The following is a 13,975-nucleotide window of genomic DNA, read 5'->3' as shown; positions in this document are numbered from 1 at the left end:
CCTGTTCCCTGGGCCACCCCCAATTAGTGCCCTAGGAGACCCCTATCAATGGCCATCCCCTCCCTCTCTCAGGCCACTTACGCAGACCCCAGTGCAGCCCCTGCCCCTGACTGCATCTGTTTCTGTGTTGCCTTGATTTCTAGCTGATGGGGAATGCAGTCTTCACTTTTGAGCAGTTGCTTTCCCCACACCTCCAAGGAGAGGCTTCCAAAACAGCAGCTGCCATTGAGAAGGTGAAGCTCCGAGTCTTAAAGGTAAAATCGTCCTTTCATTTGTGGGAAGCCTGCATCAAGAATGTGACCTCTGTTTCTTTTATAAAGTGGAAATTATCAAGCCCTTTCTTTCACTCCCGCCCCCTTTTCCCTCCCATCTTTCCCCTCTTTTCTTCCCAAGGGCAGCAGTGCCCAGTTAGACTTTCATGCCTGTTCTGCCATCTAGTGGCTGCTTCGGGGACTACCAGGCCTCTACATCTGACCTTCAGCTGGAAGGGAATGTCTGTCTGGCTTCCTGTCTTAGCAGTTGGATTTGGTATTTCCTGGCTGCCCACTGGAAGCAAAGCATTATAATGATTATTGCATGGGACATAGAAATAGGCAAGGCACGCCTTCTTTCTTCAAAGAATTTACGGTATCATAAAACTCATTTAAGTTAAGCCAACATAAATTTCATGGCCAAGGAAAAGATACTTGCCATATAAAATTGCTTTCAGTTTGCTCCGTACATAAGTATATATGGAAATGGATGTAATAATAGAAGCTTGCACCGATATTATATGTCATTAGAACTTTTTGTTTTAACCTATCCTGTTTCATTTGCCCTTCATAAAAACTTGTGAGATATTTAGAAATTGGACTCATTGTAGAGATGAGGAAACTGACTAAGAGCTAATGTGATGAATGGAAACTCAACAGGCTAGTCAAGATTGGAGCTAAAGCAATCCTTAAACTTAGTACACTGATATTTTTACAACCTTCTACTCCCCTAAAGAACCTTGGAGCAGAAGATCAAGTCCCTCAGAGCTAGCAGGGGTCCCCGAATTGCAGACCTAGTCCTGCTGCTCTCAGCAAGTGGAAAACTCCAGCAACCAAACAATTGAGCTTAAAAGAAATACCATAGAAACACAAATAATTGTGATAATAATGAACTTGCAAGTGAGAAAAAAAAAAAGATAGTGTTAATACCACTTCCTGTGTCAGGGCACTTACTCTCAGATAGTCCATTTCTTCTTCAGACACTTAACTGCAAGGCCATGCCTCCTATGTTAAGCCTAAGCTCTTGCTCGTTCTGTCTCTTTGTTCATGTCCTTCTTTCATGTGATACCCTTTGGTGGTTTGAATAGAGCTCTAATTTTTCCCCAAGTTACACGCTCCAGGATAAATCCTTCATCTCTCGAACCACTCTATGCCTGGCCTGACTATTCTCGCACAGCCTGTGACAAGGAGCTTCCAGTTTTTCTGTGATCTCCTTCAAGTGACATCTAAAACCAAATCCTGGTCCCTAGGGTTGGATATCCCATGTGTAACAGAGTGAATCTTCACCTTTCTTGTTCTGGGTACTAAAAACTCTGATTAAAGGCCACAATGGAAGGCAACTATGAGCCAGGCTTGTTTTTCTCTTGGGAAAAATCACTATAAACCATTTGTCCTGCTTTGGGGATGTGGAGTGAAAGAGGGAGATGATCATGGTCCTGCCTGGGACAAGGGTGATGAAGCGCATACTCACGACCCACTTCTACCCACACTACACCCCACTTCTACAGTGCAGGGGGCTGCTCTGTTTTGTCTTGCCTCAGTTTCCTTATCTGTTTGAGGAGATTGTAAGATGGGTCATTATCAGTCAGAACCTCTACCTAGAGTGTAAGCATTGCATAGAGAGATTTCTGAGACCTTGAAAACACCACAGGGTACTCAGAAATTGGGCAAAGGGGGAAGGGAGAGGATGCGAATGACTGAGTTTTTTGTTTAAGCCAAAGTTAACAGATTGCAATGTTGCTATTTAGCATATGTTTCTGTCTCTGTATTGACAGCAATATGATTATGACAGCAGCACCATCCGGAAGAGAATATTTCAAGAGGCGCTGGTTCAGATCACACTTCCCACCATGCAGAAGGCACTGGCGGCCACATGCAAACCAGTAAGGGGATGGGTGACTCCATGGTCCTGCTCTGATTGCTTGTGAAGTCCAAGTAAATTCTTTTGCGATGATGCGCTTGCAAATAGTACACCAGACCAGGGAGGGGTCCCCAGCTTTTTATGGCAAATGGTCAGATAGTAAATATTTTAGGATTCATGCACCATACTATTTGGGTTGAAGCTACTCAAATCTGCTGTCAGAGCACAGAAGCAGCCAGACAATACAAAAACAAACGAACATGTCTGTGTTCCCATAGAACTTTACCAAAACAAGCCGCTGGCCAGATTTGCCAGCCCTGGACCAGACATGATCTCAAAGGGTAATGATCTGAGTTTGAGCCAAACTAAGGGGTGTGGTAGAGTATACTGGGTAAGCCTCATTTAGTCTGACTCATGGGGCCAACAGGTGCTCTGAGACTTGCCCACCACACCCAGGTAAAGACTGTAAGTGACATGATTACAGAAGGGTATTGATTTTGTTAAATCCAGCAACATTTCTTTAGTGATCAATGTAAATAAAACCACTTAAAGCTACAATGAACACTAAGCAACTAGGGAGGGCAGGATTATGAAGGCATGAGAGTGTCAGGGCCCAGTGGATGGGTAGATGCAGGCTCTGCAGGCTTGGGGATGCCTAGGGCCCAGACTTGCTTTTTCCAGGTATCAGCTCTATGCCTTGCACAAGTCACTTTTCCTCTCTAGATTTCATCTTCTAGAAAATGGAGATAATGCTCAGAGTATCTTTGAGACTTAGAAGACTAGAATGATACTATGAACATTTTGATGGTTGCTAACCATATGCAAGGCACTGTGGTCACCACTTTGTATGAATTGTCTCAGTGATGAATTGTCTTATGACAACACTTGGAGGGCGTATCTCCTCATTGTGCAAATGGAAAAACCTCAGGGCTTAAGTAACAGCCCAAAGTCACAGAGCTGGGAAGCACCAACCTTGAACCCAGCACCCGCTCACTGGTGGTGTGGAATGCATTCAGGAATATCTCAGGGAGTTAAAGTGACATTAATGGATAATTAATTGGTTTTTCACATCAGTGCTTTTAATTTGGGCTGCACATTAGAGTCATCTGGGGAGCATTTGAGAAATACTGACTCAGCCCTACTCCCATGATCCTGATTTTTTAAAATAATTTTACCAAGACTTCCCTACTCCCATTCTCACTGCTTCTAAAGTGTAGCCAGGTTTGTGAACTGCTGGCTTCAACTGTTGTGTACCACAACCATCCCTACTTTTCCATTTCAGAAATGACCTGTGAGCCTGCACATTTGCAGGCCTCTCTGTCAATAATAAAGAATGTTTTCAGATTTAAAAAGGACTTTTTGGCAGCAAAGAGAGAGTCTCCAAACATTGGAACATTTAAAATCTTTGCATGAGTTATTTGGCCACAGAAATGTCTTTGGGCATTTTAATATTCTCTAAGTGATGGGCTGTTTATTTTTTTCCAGAGTCTCATCAGTATATCTAGTTACCTGCCTGGAATTTATTTGGGGGGTTGTATTTCTTTCATAGAGAAGTATTCGATCCCCGCAGGGGAGCAAAGAATCTGTCTCTGTGATTGTCCCTTGGCCTTGTATGGATGGAGAAGCTCAGCCACCAGGGGATGGCTCAGCCCACCTCTGGACATGTCTGGGCTCAGACATTCTGCTTAACATGTTTTCCTTTTTTAGTCTCAAAAGCTGTTTGGGGGCCTTCGAGCCACCTCCTCTCAGAAGAGGGGAAGGGTAAGGAAAGCCACCACTCTTGTCTGCTCCCCTCTTTCCAAAAATCAGCAGAGTTGATCCCCATCTGTAAGAAACTTTTTTTTTTAAGATTTATTTATTTTATTTATACAAGCACTGGGTACAGTCAGAAGCGTGGGAGGGTGAGAGAATTCACCAGAGCCAGAGGGGAGAGCAGAGCAGCCAGACTGATGAAGTACACTGCTGAGGGGAGTAGCGGGCGGCAGGAGAGGTCTGTCGCGCCATGTGGGACCCTTGCCCGGTGACCGGGGATTGAACCGGTGCTGCAGAGGCTGCGGGCAGTTTTGCAACCCAGTGCTCAACCGCTGCGTCACTGGGGAGGCCCTGTAAGAAACTTTTGAGATTTGAATTCAAGGGAGAATGGTTTCAGAAGAAACTATGTCCCAAAGCTTTCAGGAATGAAGGCTATTGAGCATTAGAGATTTTTTTTTTTAAATAAATTTTATTGTTATATTCCCCATACAATTGCAGCCCCCCCATTCTGACCCCAATCCCTCCCCTCCCGCCCCCCTAAAAGTGTCTCTGGTTCATAGTTTTTTGTTGATTTTGATTTTCACTATCTTATAGTTATTCATTTTCCTGGTCCCTTATTTAAGTTTTCTAGATTCCTGCTATGAGTGAGACCATCCGGTGTTTTTCTTTTTCTTTTTGGCTTATTTCGCTGAGCATGATCCCTTCCAGCGCCATCCATGTTGCTGCAAATTGCATGTGTTTATCTTTTTTGAATGCTGAGTAATATTCCATGGTATATATGTACCACATCTTCTTGATCCAGTCATCTATTTTTGGGCATTTGGGTTGTTTCCAAAGCTTAGCTATTGTAAACAGTGCTGCTATAAACATAGGGGTGCCGGTGCTCTTTGGAATTGATGTTTCTGTGTTCTTTGGGTAAATACCTAGGAGTGGAATTGCTGGATCATATGGAAGCTCTATGTTTAGTAGGTCCAGAAATCTCCACACAGCTTTCCACAGTGGTTGGACCAGTTTGCACTCCCACCAACAGTGCAGAAGAGTTCCTTTTTCTCCACACCCTCGCCAACATTTGTTGTTGCTAGTTTTTTTAATATGTGCCATTCTCACTGGTGTAAGATGGTATCTCATGGTAGTTTTGATTTGCATTTCCCTGATGACAAGTGATGTTGAACATTTTTTCATATGCCTGTTGGCCATTTGCATTTCCTCTTCAGAGAAGTTTCTTTTAAGCTCTTCTGCCCATTTTTTGACTGGATTATTTTCTTTGTTGTTGTTGAGTCTCATCAGCTCTTTGCAGATTTTTGTGATCAGTCCTTTATCATTAGTGTTGGGTGCAAAAATGTTCTCCCAGTTGGTGGGGTTTCTCTTTGTTTTTGTTATTGTCTCTTTTGCTGTGCAAAAGCTCTTTAATTTGATGTAGTCCCAGCTGTTTATCTTTGCCTTCACTATCACTGCTTTGGGTGATGTGTCTGTAAAGATGTCTTTGATGTGCAAATCACGTAGTGTTTCGCCTATATTTCCTTCTATATATTTTATGGTTTCAGGTCTTATGTCTAGTTCTTTAATCCATTTTGAGTTGATTTTTGTGTATGGTGTGAGGTGGTGGTCAAGCTTCATTCTTTTGCATGTAGCGACCCAGTTTTCCCAGCACCATTTATTGAACAAACTTTCTTTGCTCTGAGCATTAGAGATTTTTAAAACTCCGAATTTCCAGAACAGATGAATTAGAACTGATGAATTAGGGAATTATTTGCTTCAGAGAAGAATATTTTATTTTATTAAGTGTGTTTTCCTTGGTTAAGTCACTTCCTAGGTCTGTGGTCCTCAATCCAAGAACACATTAGAATTGCCTGGGAAGCTTTAGAAAAATTCTGATTCCCCACAAGCCACCCTCAGGGATTCAAATTTAATTGGTCCAGGTCCAGGGAATTAAACTTCTGTGACAGTTCATATAGAAAACCTGTTTTGTAAATGGATTAAAGAACTAGACATAAGACCTGAAACCATAAAATACATAGAAGGAAATATAGGCGAAACACTACGTGATTTGCATAACAAAGACATCTTTACAGACACAGCACCCAAAGCAGTGATAGTAAAGGCAAAGATAAATAGCTGGGACTACATCAAATTAAAGAGCTTCTGCACAGCAAAAGAGACAATAACAAAAACAAAGAGAAACCCCACCAACTGGGAGAACATTTTTGCACCCAACACTAATGATAAAGGACTGATCACAAAAATCTGCAAAGAGCTGATGAGACTCAGCAACAACAAAGAAAATAATCCAGTCAAAAAATGGGCAGAAGAGCTAAAAAGAAACTTCTCCAGAGAGGAAATGCAAATGGCCAACAGGCATATGAAAAAATGTTCAACATCACTTGTAATCAGGGAAATGCAAATCAAAACTACCATGAGATACCATCTTACACCAGTGAGAATGGCACATATTAAAAAAACTAGCAACAACAAATGTTGGCGAGGGTGTGGAGAAAAAGGAACTCTTCTGCACTGTTGGTGGGAGTGCAAACTGGTCCAACCACTATGGAGAGCTGTGTGGAGATTTCTGGACCTACTAAACATAGAGCTTCCATATGATCCAGCAATTCCACTCCTAGGTATTTACACAAAGGACACAGAAACATCAATTCCAAAGAGCACCGGCACCCCTATGTTTATAGCAGCACTATTTACAATAGCTAAGCTTTGGAAACAGCCCAAATGCCCAAAAATAGATGACTGGATCAAGAAGATGTGGTACATATACACCATGGAATATTACTCAGCATTCAAAAAAGATAAACACATGCAATTTGCAGCAACATGCATGGCGCTGGAAGGGATCATGCTCAGCGAAATAAGCCAAAAAGAAAAAGAAAAATACCGGATGGTCTCACTCATAGCAGGAATCTAGAAAACTTAAATAAGGGACCAGGAAAATGAATAAGTATAAGAAAGTGAAAATCAAAATCAACAAAAAACTATGAACCAGAGACACTTTTTGGGGGGTGGGGGCCGGGAGGGGAAGGATTGGGGTCAGAATGGGGCATTTGCAATTGTATGGGGGAATATAAAAATAAAATTTATTATTAAAAAATAATAAAAATAAAATTAAAGTCCTTTTTATTATTTAAAAAAATAAATAAAACTAATAGAATATGAGAAGTAATGGGCTTCACTTCCACTGGCAAGGAGGTAGGAAACAGTTGTGCCTCACTCTCTTACTCTTCATCAGGAAATACTCATGTTAAACTTCCAGCTGAGTAAAAAAATACACTTTTACTTTTTGAAACTACTTCTTGTTCTTTTGTATTATTCTTTTTGTATTGCATCAAGTATTATTCTAATGTATGATCTCATATTTAGAAACTTCTCCTAAATAAATATTGTTTCAGCTACCAAAAAAAAAAAAAGAAAAGAAAAAGAAACCTGTTTTGTAGAGTTAGCCATGTCACAATGGTATAAATGCTCCTAGACACCATTCTTTTCAAGAGAAAGAGCTGGTTGAAATGGTGAGAGTCTACTCTTTGTTTATTCAGCAAACATGTATGAAATATGTATCAGATCTGGAATTTATTTTGTGGGTTGTATTTTCAGGCCAGTGTCCCTGCCATCTTGGCTTCACAGCCCAGGACAGAAGACAGTGCACACTGTTCACTGTCAACTGAGCCCAGTGGTGCGAATGGGGAGGCACTGGCTAGAGCTCCGGGGAGAGGTGTATCAGCTCTGCTTGTGGGGTCTTCCCAGAGTCCTTTACATCTGGTCCTGAGAGGTGAAAAGAAACCAGGGGAACAGGAGTGGGATACCACATAGGGGTTCAAAGGGTATTGAGGGCAGGAGCATGTTCTCCTCATTCTGCAGAGGAAGAGAGCTGCACAGACAAAGCACTGACATAGTTTTCCCAGAGGGCCACAGCTACTCCAGGGTAGTGTCCAATCTGTGTGTCAGTTCAGTCTCACAGACCCTCTTGGGGTCATGGAAGCTCATGTCTCTTCAATCCTTTGGCCTTGCTTTAGTGGGGGTAAAGACGGACCCCAGGAATGCCTGCTATGATTTGGTCCTGGGTGACAAACTCCCCACATGCCAGCACTGAGAGTTGTCTGAATGTGGTGACTTCTGATCACCTGCTATAAATCCAATTCCTGTAGGCAAAAGACACCAAATCCCACTGCTAAGTCACTGGTTCTCTGAGAGCCACACAACCAGGTGCAAGGATTACTGATTTTATCACTAGGATATAATTTGGTACTTTTGGATCCATGCTCTATCCTCATGCTTCTAATAAGCAAGCCATTTGGAAAAGCAGGAAGGGTGCAAGGATTTTGAATCACACCTGCCTTTCAAAGAAAGAGTCAGGGAGCACCAAGATCAGCTAGAAGGAAAGAGAAGAATGTTCCTGAAAAGACTAAAAGTTCTCCATATCAGAAAAAGTGTTCTATTCTTTTTTTTTAATTTAACTAAATATTTTTTATCGAAGAACATTGCATCATAACATTTATATGACTCAGAAACACGTTGTTTAAGTCAGCACTTGTATATACCACATTAAGTTCACCACTACAATCTAATTCCATTCCTCACCACACAGTTGAACACTCTTACCCGATTGAATAGTTGAGCATACATCAACTCTAGGCCCAAAAATCTCACTGGCCATCAGATACGTACTTATCCCTTTGGAAGGTATAGACTAGAAAGTATGTGTGTGTGATGAAAATATTCTCTGTCTTGATCTGGATCATGGTTACATGGGTATGTTGATATACTTAGCCACTGAGCTGCAGTTTTTAAATGTGTTCATTATACCGTGTATACCTTGGTAGCGTACTATTGACATTTAAAAAAAAAAGAAACCACAATCAGATTTCATCCCACACTAGTTAGTATGCTGATTATGGAAATATCAAGAAATAATAAGTATTGGTGAGGATATGAAGAAAAAGGAACGGTGTGCACTGTTGGCAGGGATGTAAACTAGTACAGTCACTAGTGGAAACAGTATAGTAGTTCCTCAAAAAATTAAAATAACCATATTATCCATTAAATCGCATTTCTGGGTGTTTACGCAAAGAATATGAAAACACAATTCAAGAATATATATTCACCCACACGCTGCAATGTTATTTACAATAGCCAAGATATGGAAAAATCCAAGTGTCCAACAATGAAATAATGAAGAGGTGTTAGATACACACTGGAATACTTCTCAGCCATAAAAAGATGAAATTTTGCCATTTTCAACAACAAGGATGGACCTTGAAGAGATTATGCCAATGTAATAAATCGGAAGAAAAAAGACAAATATCATATGATTTCACTCATTTGTGGACTAAAAAGGAAAAAAAAAGCAAATGAATAAACAAAGCAAAACCAAAAACACATGCTTAGATTCTGACAACGGAATGGTGGTTACTAGAAAGGGAGGAAGGAGCAGGTAGGGTGGTTGGTGGTAGTAACTGGACATTTAGTGTAATACATATGGTTGCTGATGTGAGGAGCTGTATGCCTGAGATCTATGCAGTGTTGCAAACTGTTACTTCAAAAAAGGAAGACAGGAAGGGGGGTAGGGCCCCAGATCCACTAATAGGGCCTTGAAATGATTGCAGTCTCTGGTGTCTGTGCCCTCAAAGTGCATGCATAGTGTGTGCCCAGTGTAGGGAATGGTGTCTGGGAGAGGGAAGGGAGAGACTGATGACTGAGAGTCTCACACTCCAAGGACAGTCTCAAATAGACCTCTCATGTCTGGTTCACTTTATCTTCTTGTCTCTCACTCTCCAGGATCTTCAGAAATATGAGCAGTTCATCTTTGCTGACCACACCAACATGATCCATGTTGAAAATGTCTATGAAGAGATTTTATATCAGATCCTCCTGGATGAAACCCTGAAAGGTAAGCAGGGTTTACCTGGGGCTGGAAAGAACTTTAGACTCTAGAAGGGAGCACCTGGGAGATGGAACCAGAAGCCCAGCTCTGTTTTCTCAGCCTTTTGAAGGGGGAGGTTAATTGACAGTAGGGTGCTGTGGAGCTGGGAGGAAGGCAAGGACCAGAAAGGGAGACTGAGCGGCCTGTCTTGGCAGTGCCGAACTGTCCCAGAGCTAGACGTTAGTTCTCTCTCACTACAGGTAAGAGCCCTGTGAGATGGGAATTGTAAGCTTTTTTTTTTTTTCAGATGAGAAAACTGAGGCTTTAGAGATTCAACCTAGCGTGTCTCCTGAATAGCTCTTCAGATAGAGTAAAGGGCTCTTTCCAGCCACAGGCTCCTGAACCTCTGAGAGTCCAGTGAGGTGACTTCAGGACAGGGCTGGGCTGTCCCTCTCAGTACACTCCCACCTGCTCCCAGCTGGGCACAGACATAGGAGGGGGTACAGCAGTACTGTTGGCCTTGTCCTCTGTCCTGTGGATCAGACCTGTTGGGGACAGGAGTACAGACAAGAAGCCTGGAAAGAAATGTGCTGGAGAGCATCCTCCATCCCCAATCTGTAGCCCTAAAACATACCTGGTTCCTCCCTGGAAGGTGTTGAATATGACAGAACCCCTCCAAATTGACTATGTGCAAGGCCTGGCCACATAATCACCTGGGCTCAATGAGATAAGGAATTTACATTTAGGTCGGCAAGATGTCCCCATAAAGGAAGGCTCAGTGAAGGTTACTGCCTGCTGAGTGCAGCACCTCTGAGGGAATTTGTAAATGACTCCCTTCCTTCAGGCACTTTACTGCTTTTTGTGCAAAAGTTGCCACCGTGGACTGATTTTGTTAGGACACTATGCTGCTAGTCACTGGAAATGATTATGATGAAAGCTTGGAGTAGAAAAATTAGGGATGGAGGTTTTTCACAAAGTCAGAAAGCAGAGGTAGGGATAGGGATGATTGACAGTTGTTAAACCAGCCATGGAAGTTTCCAGGAATCTGAGGTGCAGTCAGAAAGGATTCTGTGTTATAGAAAACCAACCCAACCTGACCCCAAAGTGATAAAATTCCTCAAAGGAATGAATCACCCCAAAGCAAACTGTATAAGAACACCCCTTGCTCTAGCAAAATGCAGCTGTCTGCCCACCTGTGCCTATGCAGGCACATTTCCCCCCGCCTTTCTCTTTTTTCTAATAAACCTTTAAAATGCAACCTTTGCCTGTTTGTATCTATGCAAATGTCTTCTTCCTTAATAAATTCGCTATGTGCTGCCGAAAAGGAAACTGGGCTGAAATCTTTCTCAGAGGGTCCTATGCACCCCACTCGCTTAACCCCATCAATTTCACCAAATACATAGGCCTGAGCTATTCAAGGTGCATGGCATCCCCTGGGCTGTGTGGTTGGAGCAGAGGCTCCTGGGCAACAATGTCAGCTGTTATTCTGACTGTTGCCAGAACTGCTCTTCTGAGGCCCTGGGACTGAGCTGGTTGTGCATAGGTCCTCATTTTGGACCCCACAGCGCAACACTCCACGTGCTCTGTGCTGAGTTCCAGCTACACATTGTCCTGTGAGAAAAGCAGAGAGCAGCAAGCCCTGCCCTTGACTGGGCAGCGCCTCAGTTGGGGCAGGCAAGGTTGGAACCACATGCACCAGCAGCTGATGAGATGCACTGGGGCTTCCATATGATGTGGGCCACAAGGAGTGCGAGCGGCTGGAACACAAAGGCCTATTGTATTCATCTTTGGATTCCACAAATCCAGATTTTTTGGTTTAATAAAAATAGAGTGTTTTATTATTTTTTTAAAGTTAGTCATATAGAAGAAATAAAGAAATGAATGAACTAAATAAAACAAAATCTTTTAGACTATAAGATCTATTATAGTAGGGACCAGAAGGGAAAGTTGGGTAAATCAGATAAAGAGGCGAATCATACAGTGAAGGATAGAATTGGAGGAGTTTCAGTGGTGAATTTCATGTAATATAAACACATGTTGATTTATAATGACACTCACCTGAAACTTAAGGTTATAATGCAATGTTGCTTTAATAATTAATATAAAGGAAAAAAAGCTATATAAGAAGATGGGTTGTTTTTTGTATTTTTTACAACAATAAAGCATCATTTCTTAAATTTAAAACTACAGTTTTTTTAACTAAAGTAACATTGCATTATAACATTATTTGTTTCAAGTGTTCATCATTTGAAATCAACATCTGTATAGACAACATTAAGTTCACTGCTAAGAGGTCAACTGGGTCCTGTAGCAGATGCCCAGACAATGTTTGTTGTTTCAATAAATGAATGAGTGAAGAAATAAATGGATGAACAGTGCTGTGATCCAGAGTCTGGAAAGAGTTTTTGGCTTTGACTGTCAGGAAGGGTTCCCTGGATAGGGTGACGTCACCTAGAACTTGAGATTGAGAAATGTGGAGAGCCAGAAAAACTGAGCAGGGAATTTGGCTTCTGGATAAAATTGGAAAATCCATGTTGGCCAGGGCACCGTGCTAATATCATAACTTTTCTTCTGTATCTTACAGTGATAAAGGAAGCTGCCACCCTCAAGAAGCACAACTTATTTGAAGACAACATGGCCTTGCCCTGTGAAAGTGTGTTGAGCTTAGCCGATCTAAAAACCCCTGCAGGCTCAAACCAGGCCAGCCCTGTGCGGAAAGCCTCGGCCATTTTGCATGAGGGTCCAAACGATGAGACCCCAAATAATGAAGTATTCCAGGAGTCAGTGGAGAAGCAGGCAGGGGGCCTTGGTCAGCTGGCCAAAGGAGAAAGTCCTTCTCTCACTATGACCAGTCCTCCCTCCGGTGGAGATGGGCAGGTGATTATTTCAAGTGTGGATGACCATCTTGTGACTCCTGTGACTGAAGAGGACATGGTGGGAACGGCAGGCACACACTTGGCAGAGCTGGAGTTTGGAGAGACTCCTGAGGGCGAAGACCTCACCCACCTAAAGCCAGAATCTGTATCTCCTTCAGGTTCCTTAAAGGAGCTCAGAAGCCTGCTGACAGTGCCCGTTGAGGTACCAATAGAGTCTGTCCATCTCGACATAGGAAAAGATACAAATGAGGAGACCCTGGCTCCTCCAGAAATTGAAAAAGAAGAGGAGACAACCCATGTGTACACAGAGGTCAATCAAGCAGCTGCCACCAGTCAGGACAACTGTGAAGAAAGTCAAGTCAGCAAGAGGGAGGCCCATTCTTCCCTTGGAGAGGCTCAGGCTGGTGGGGCAGAGTTGGGGGGGTTTCCAGGGGCTCCGCCAGCCAGTGGAGGGCCTACCAAGGGTGCCGGCAGCCCAGCCAGACCAGAGGAGCAGGCTGAGGCTGAAGTGCCTGCAGAGAGGGATCTCCCAGGGAGGGCTTGCACGCTGGAGGCCCACTCTGTGGAGGGAGAGACCCTGCCCCAGGAAGATTGTGCCTTCAGTCCTGCCCCCATCGGCTCCCAGGAGAGCCAGGTTTCCATAGAACAAGAAGAGGTGGGAGGGCAAAGCAGCACTGCCCAGGCTCCTGTCAGCTTGGATGCAGAGATGCAGGCTGCCCCTGTCCATGTTTATGAGTGTCAGTGGGTGGTCGAGAATGCTCCAGACCTCGATATCCTAGGCTCACAGAATGAGGAGAGTACCCCAGAGCCACCACCTTCCGAGGAGTGAATATGACAATTTCGCAAAAGTATTTCTTTGAACAAATTCAGCCAAAGGGTTATAGTAATAGGTACACTTAAGGGTTGCATGCGAATTGTTAAAAAAATTTTAATTAATTCCTTGATCTGTATGATGAAACCAGATGAAACAGGCTATGCAGAATGAAGCAAACCTTGGTGGAACTGAACGGTTCTATTGTGAATTGTTGCTTTAGCATGTTAATAGGAATTTCATGGTGGTGGAGTGTTGGGGTGAGAGGAAGCTGAGTAGGGTGTTGACACAAACACTGAAAACAGGAGGAGTTCAGCCTCCAACACTCTTTGCACATTTTCTCCCAATGCACTTTAACGCTTTTTAATTTTTTCTAAGAATGCATATGCAAATCCAGCTTCACAACCTATTATGCCAACTTCACTGTCTCTTAAGGGCTCAGCATCTGTCCACAGTTGGGCTGCAAGAAAACAGGGATGATGTGAACACAACACTCTTGCCTCATACAGCCCACGGAGCCTGAGAGATCTCCAGGGATGCTGGGCTGAATCGGAGGAAGGT

General features: G+C 43.0%; 1 protein-coding gene across 1 annotated transcript in view; it reads left to right on the top strand.

Moving 5' to 3' along the window:
- The window catches only part of NIBAN1 (niban apoptosis regulator 1), a gene marked incomplete at its 3' end in the record, with an annotated part of 150,681 nt that extends 137,249 nt beyond the window's left edge, over window positions 1–13,432 (top strand). Inside the window, exons 11-14 of the mRNA XM_084250048.1 lie at window positions 144–254; window positions 2,027–2,134; window positions 9,643–9,754; window positions 12,312–13,432. Of these exons, the coding sequence (XP_084106174.1) occupies window positions 144–254; window positions 2,027–2,134; window positions 9,643–9,754; window positions 12,312–13,432 (1,452 nt within the window). The remainder of the gene's footprint in view (window positions 1–143; window positions 255–2,026; window positions 2,135–9,642; window positions 9,755–12,311) is intronic.
- Window positions 13,433–13,975: the final 543 nt, after the last annotated feature.

Source organism: Talpa europaea (genome assembly GCF_964194135.1).
Source record: "Talpa europaea genome assembly, chromosome: 12".
Taxonomy (NCBI): Eukaryota; Metazoa; Chordata; class Mammalia; order Eulipotyphla; family Talpidae; genus Talpa; species Talpa europaea.
This window is presented reverse-complemented; position numbering and strand designations above follow the sequence as displayed.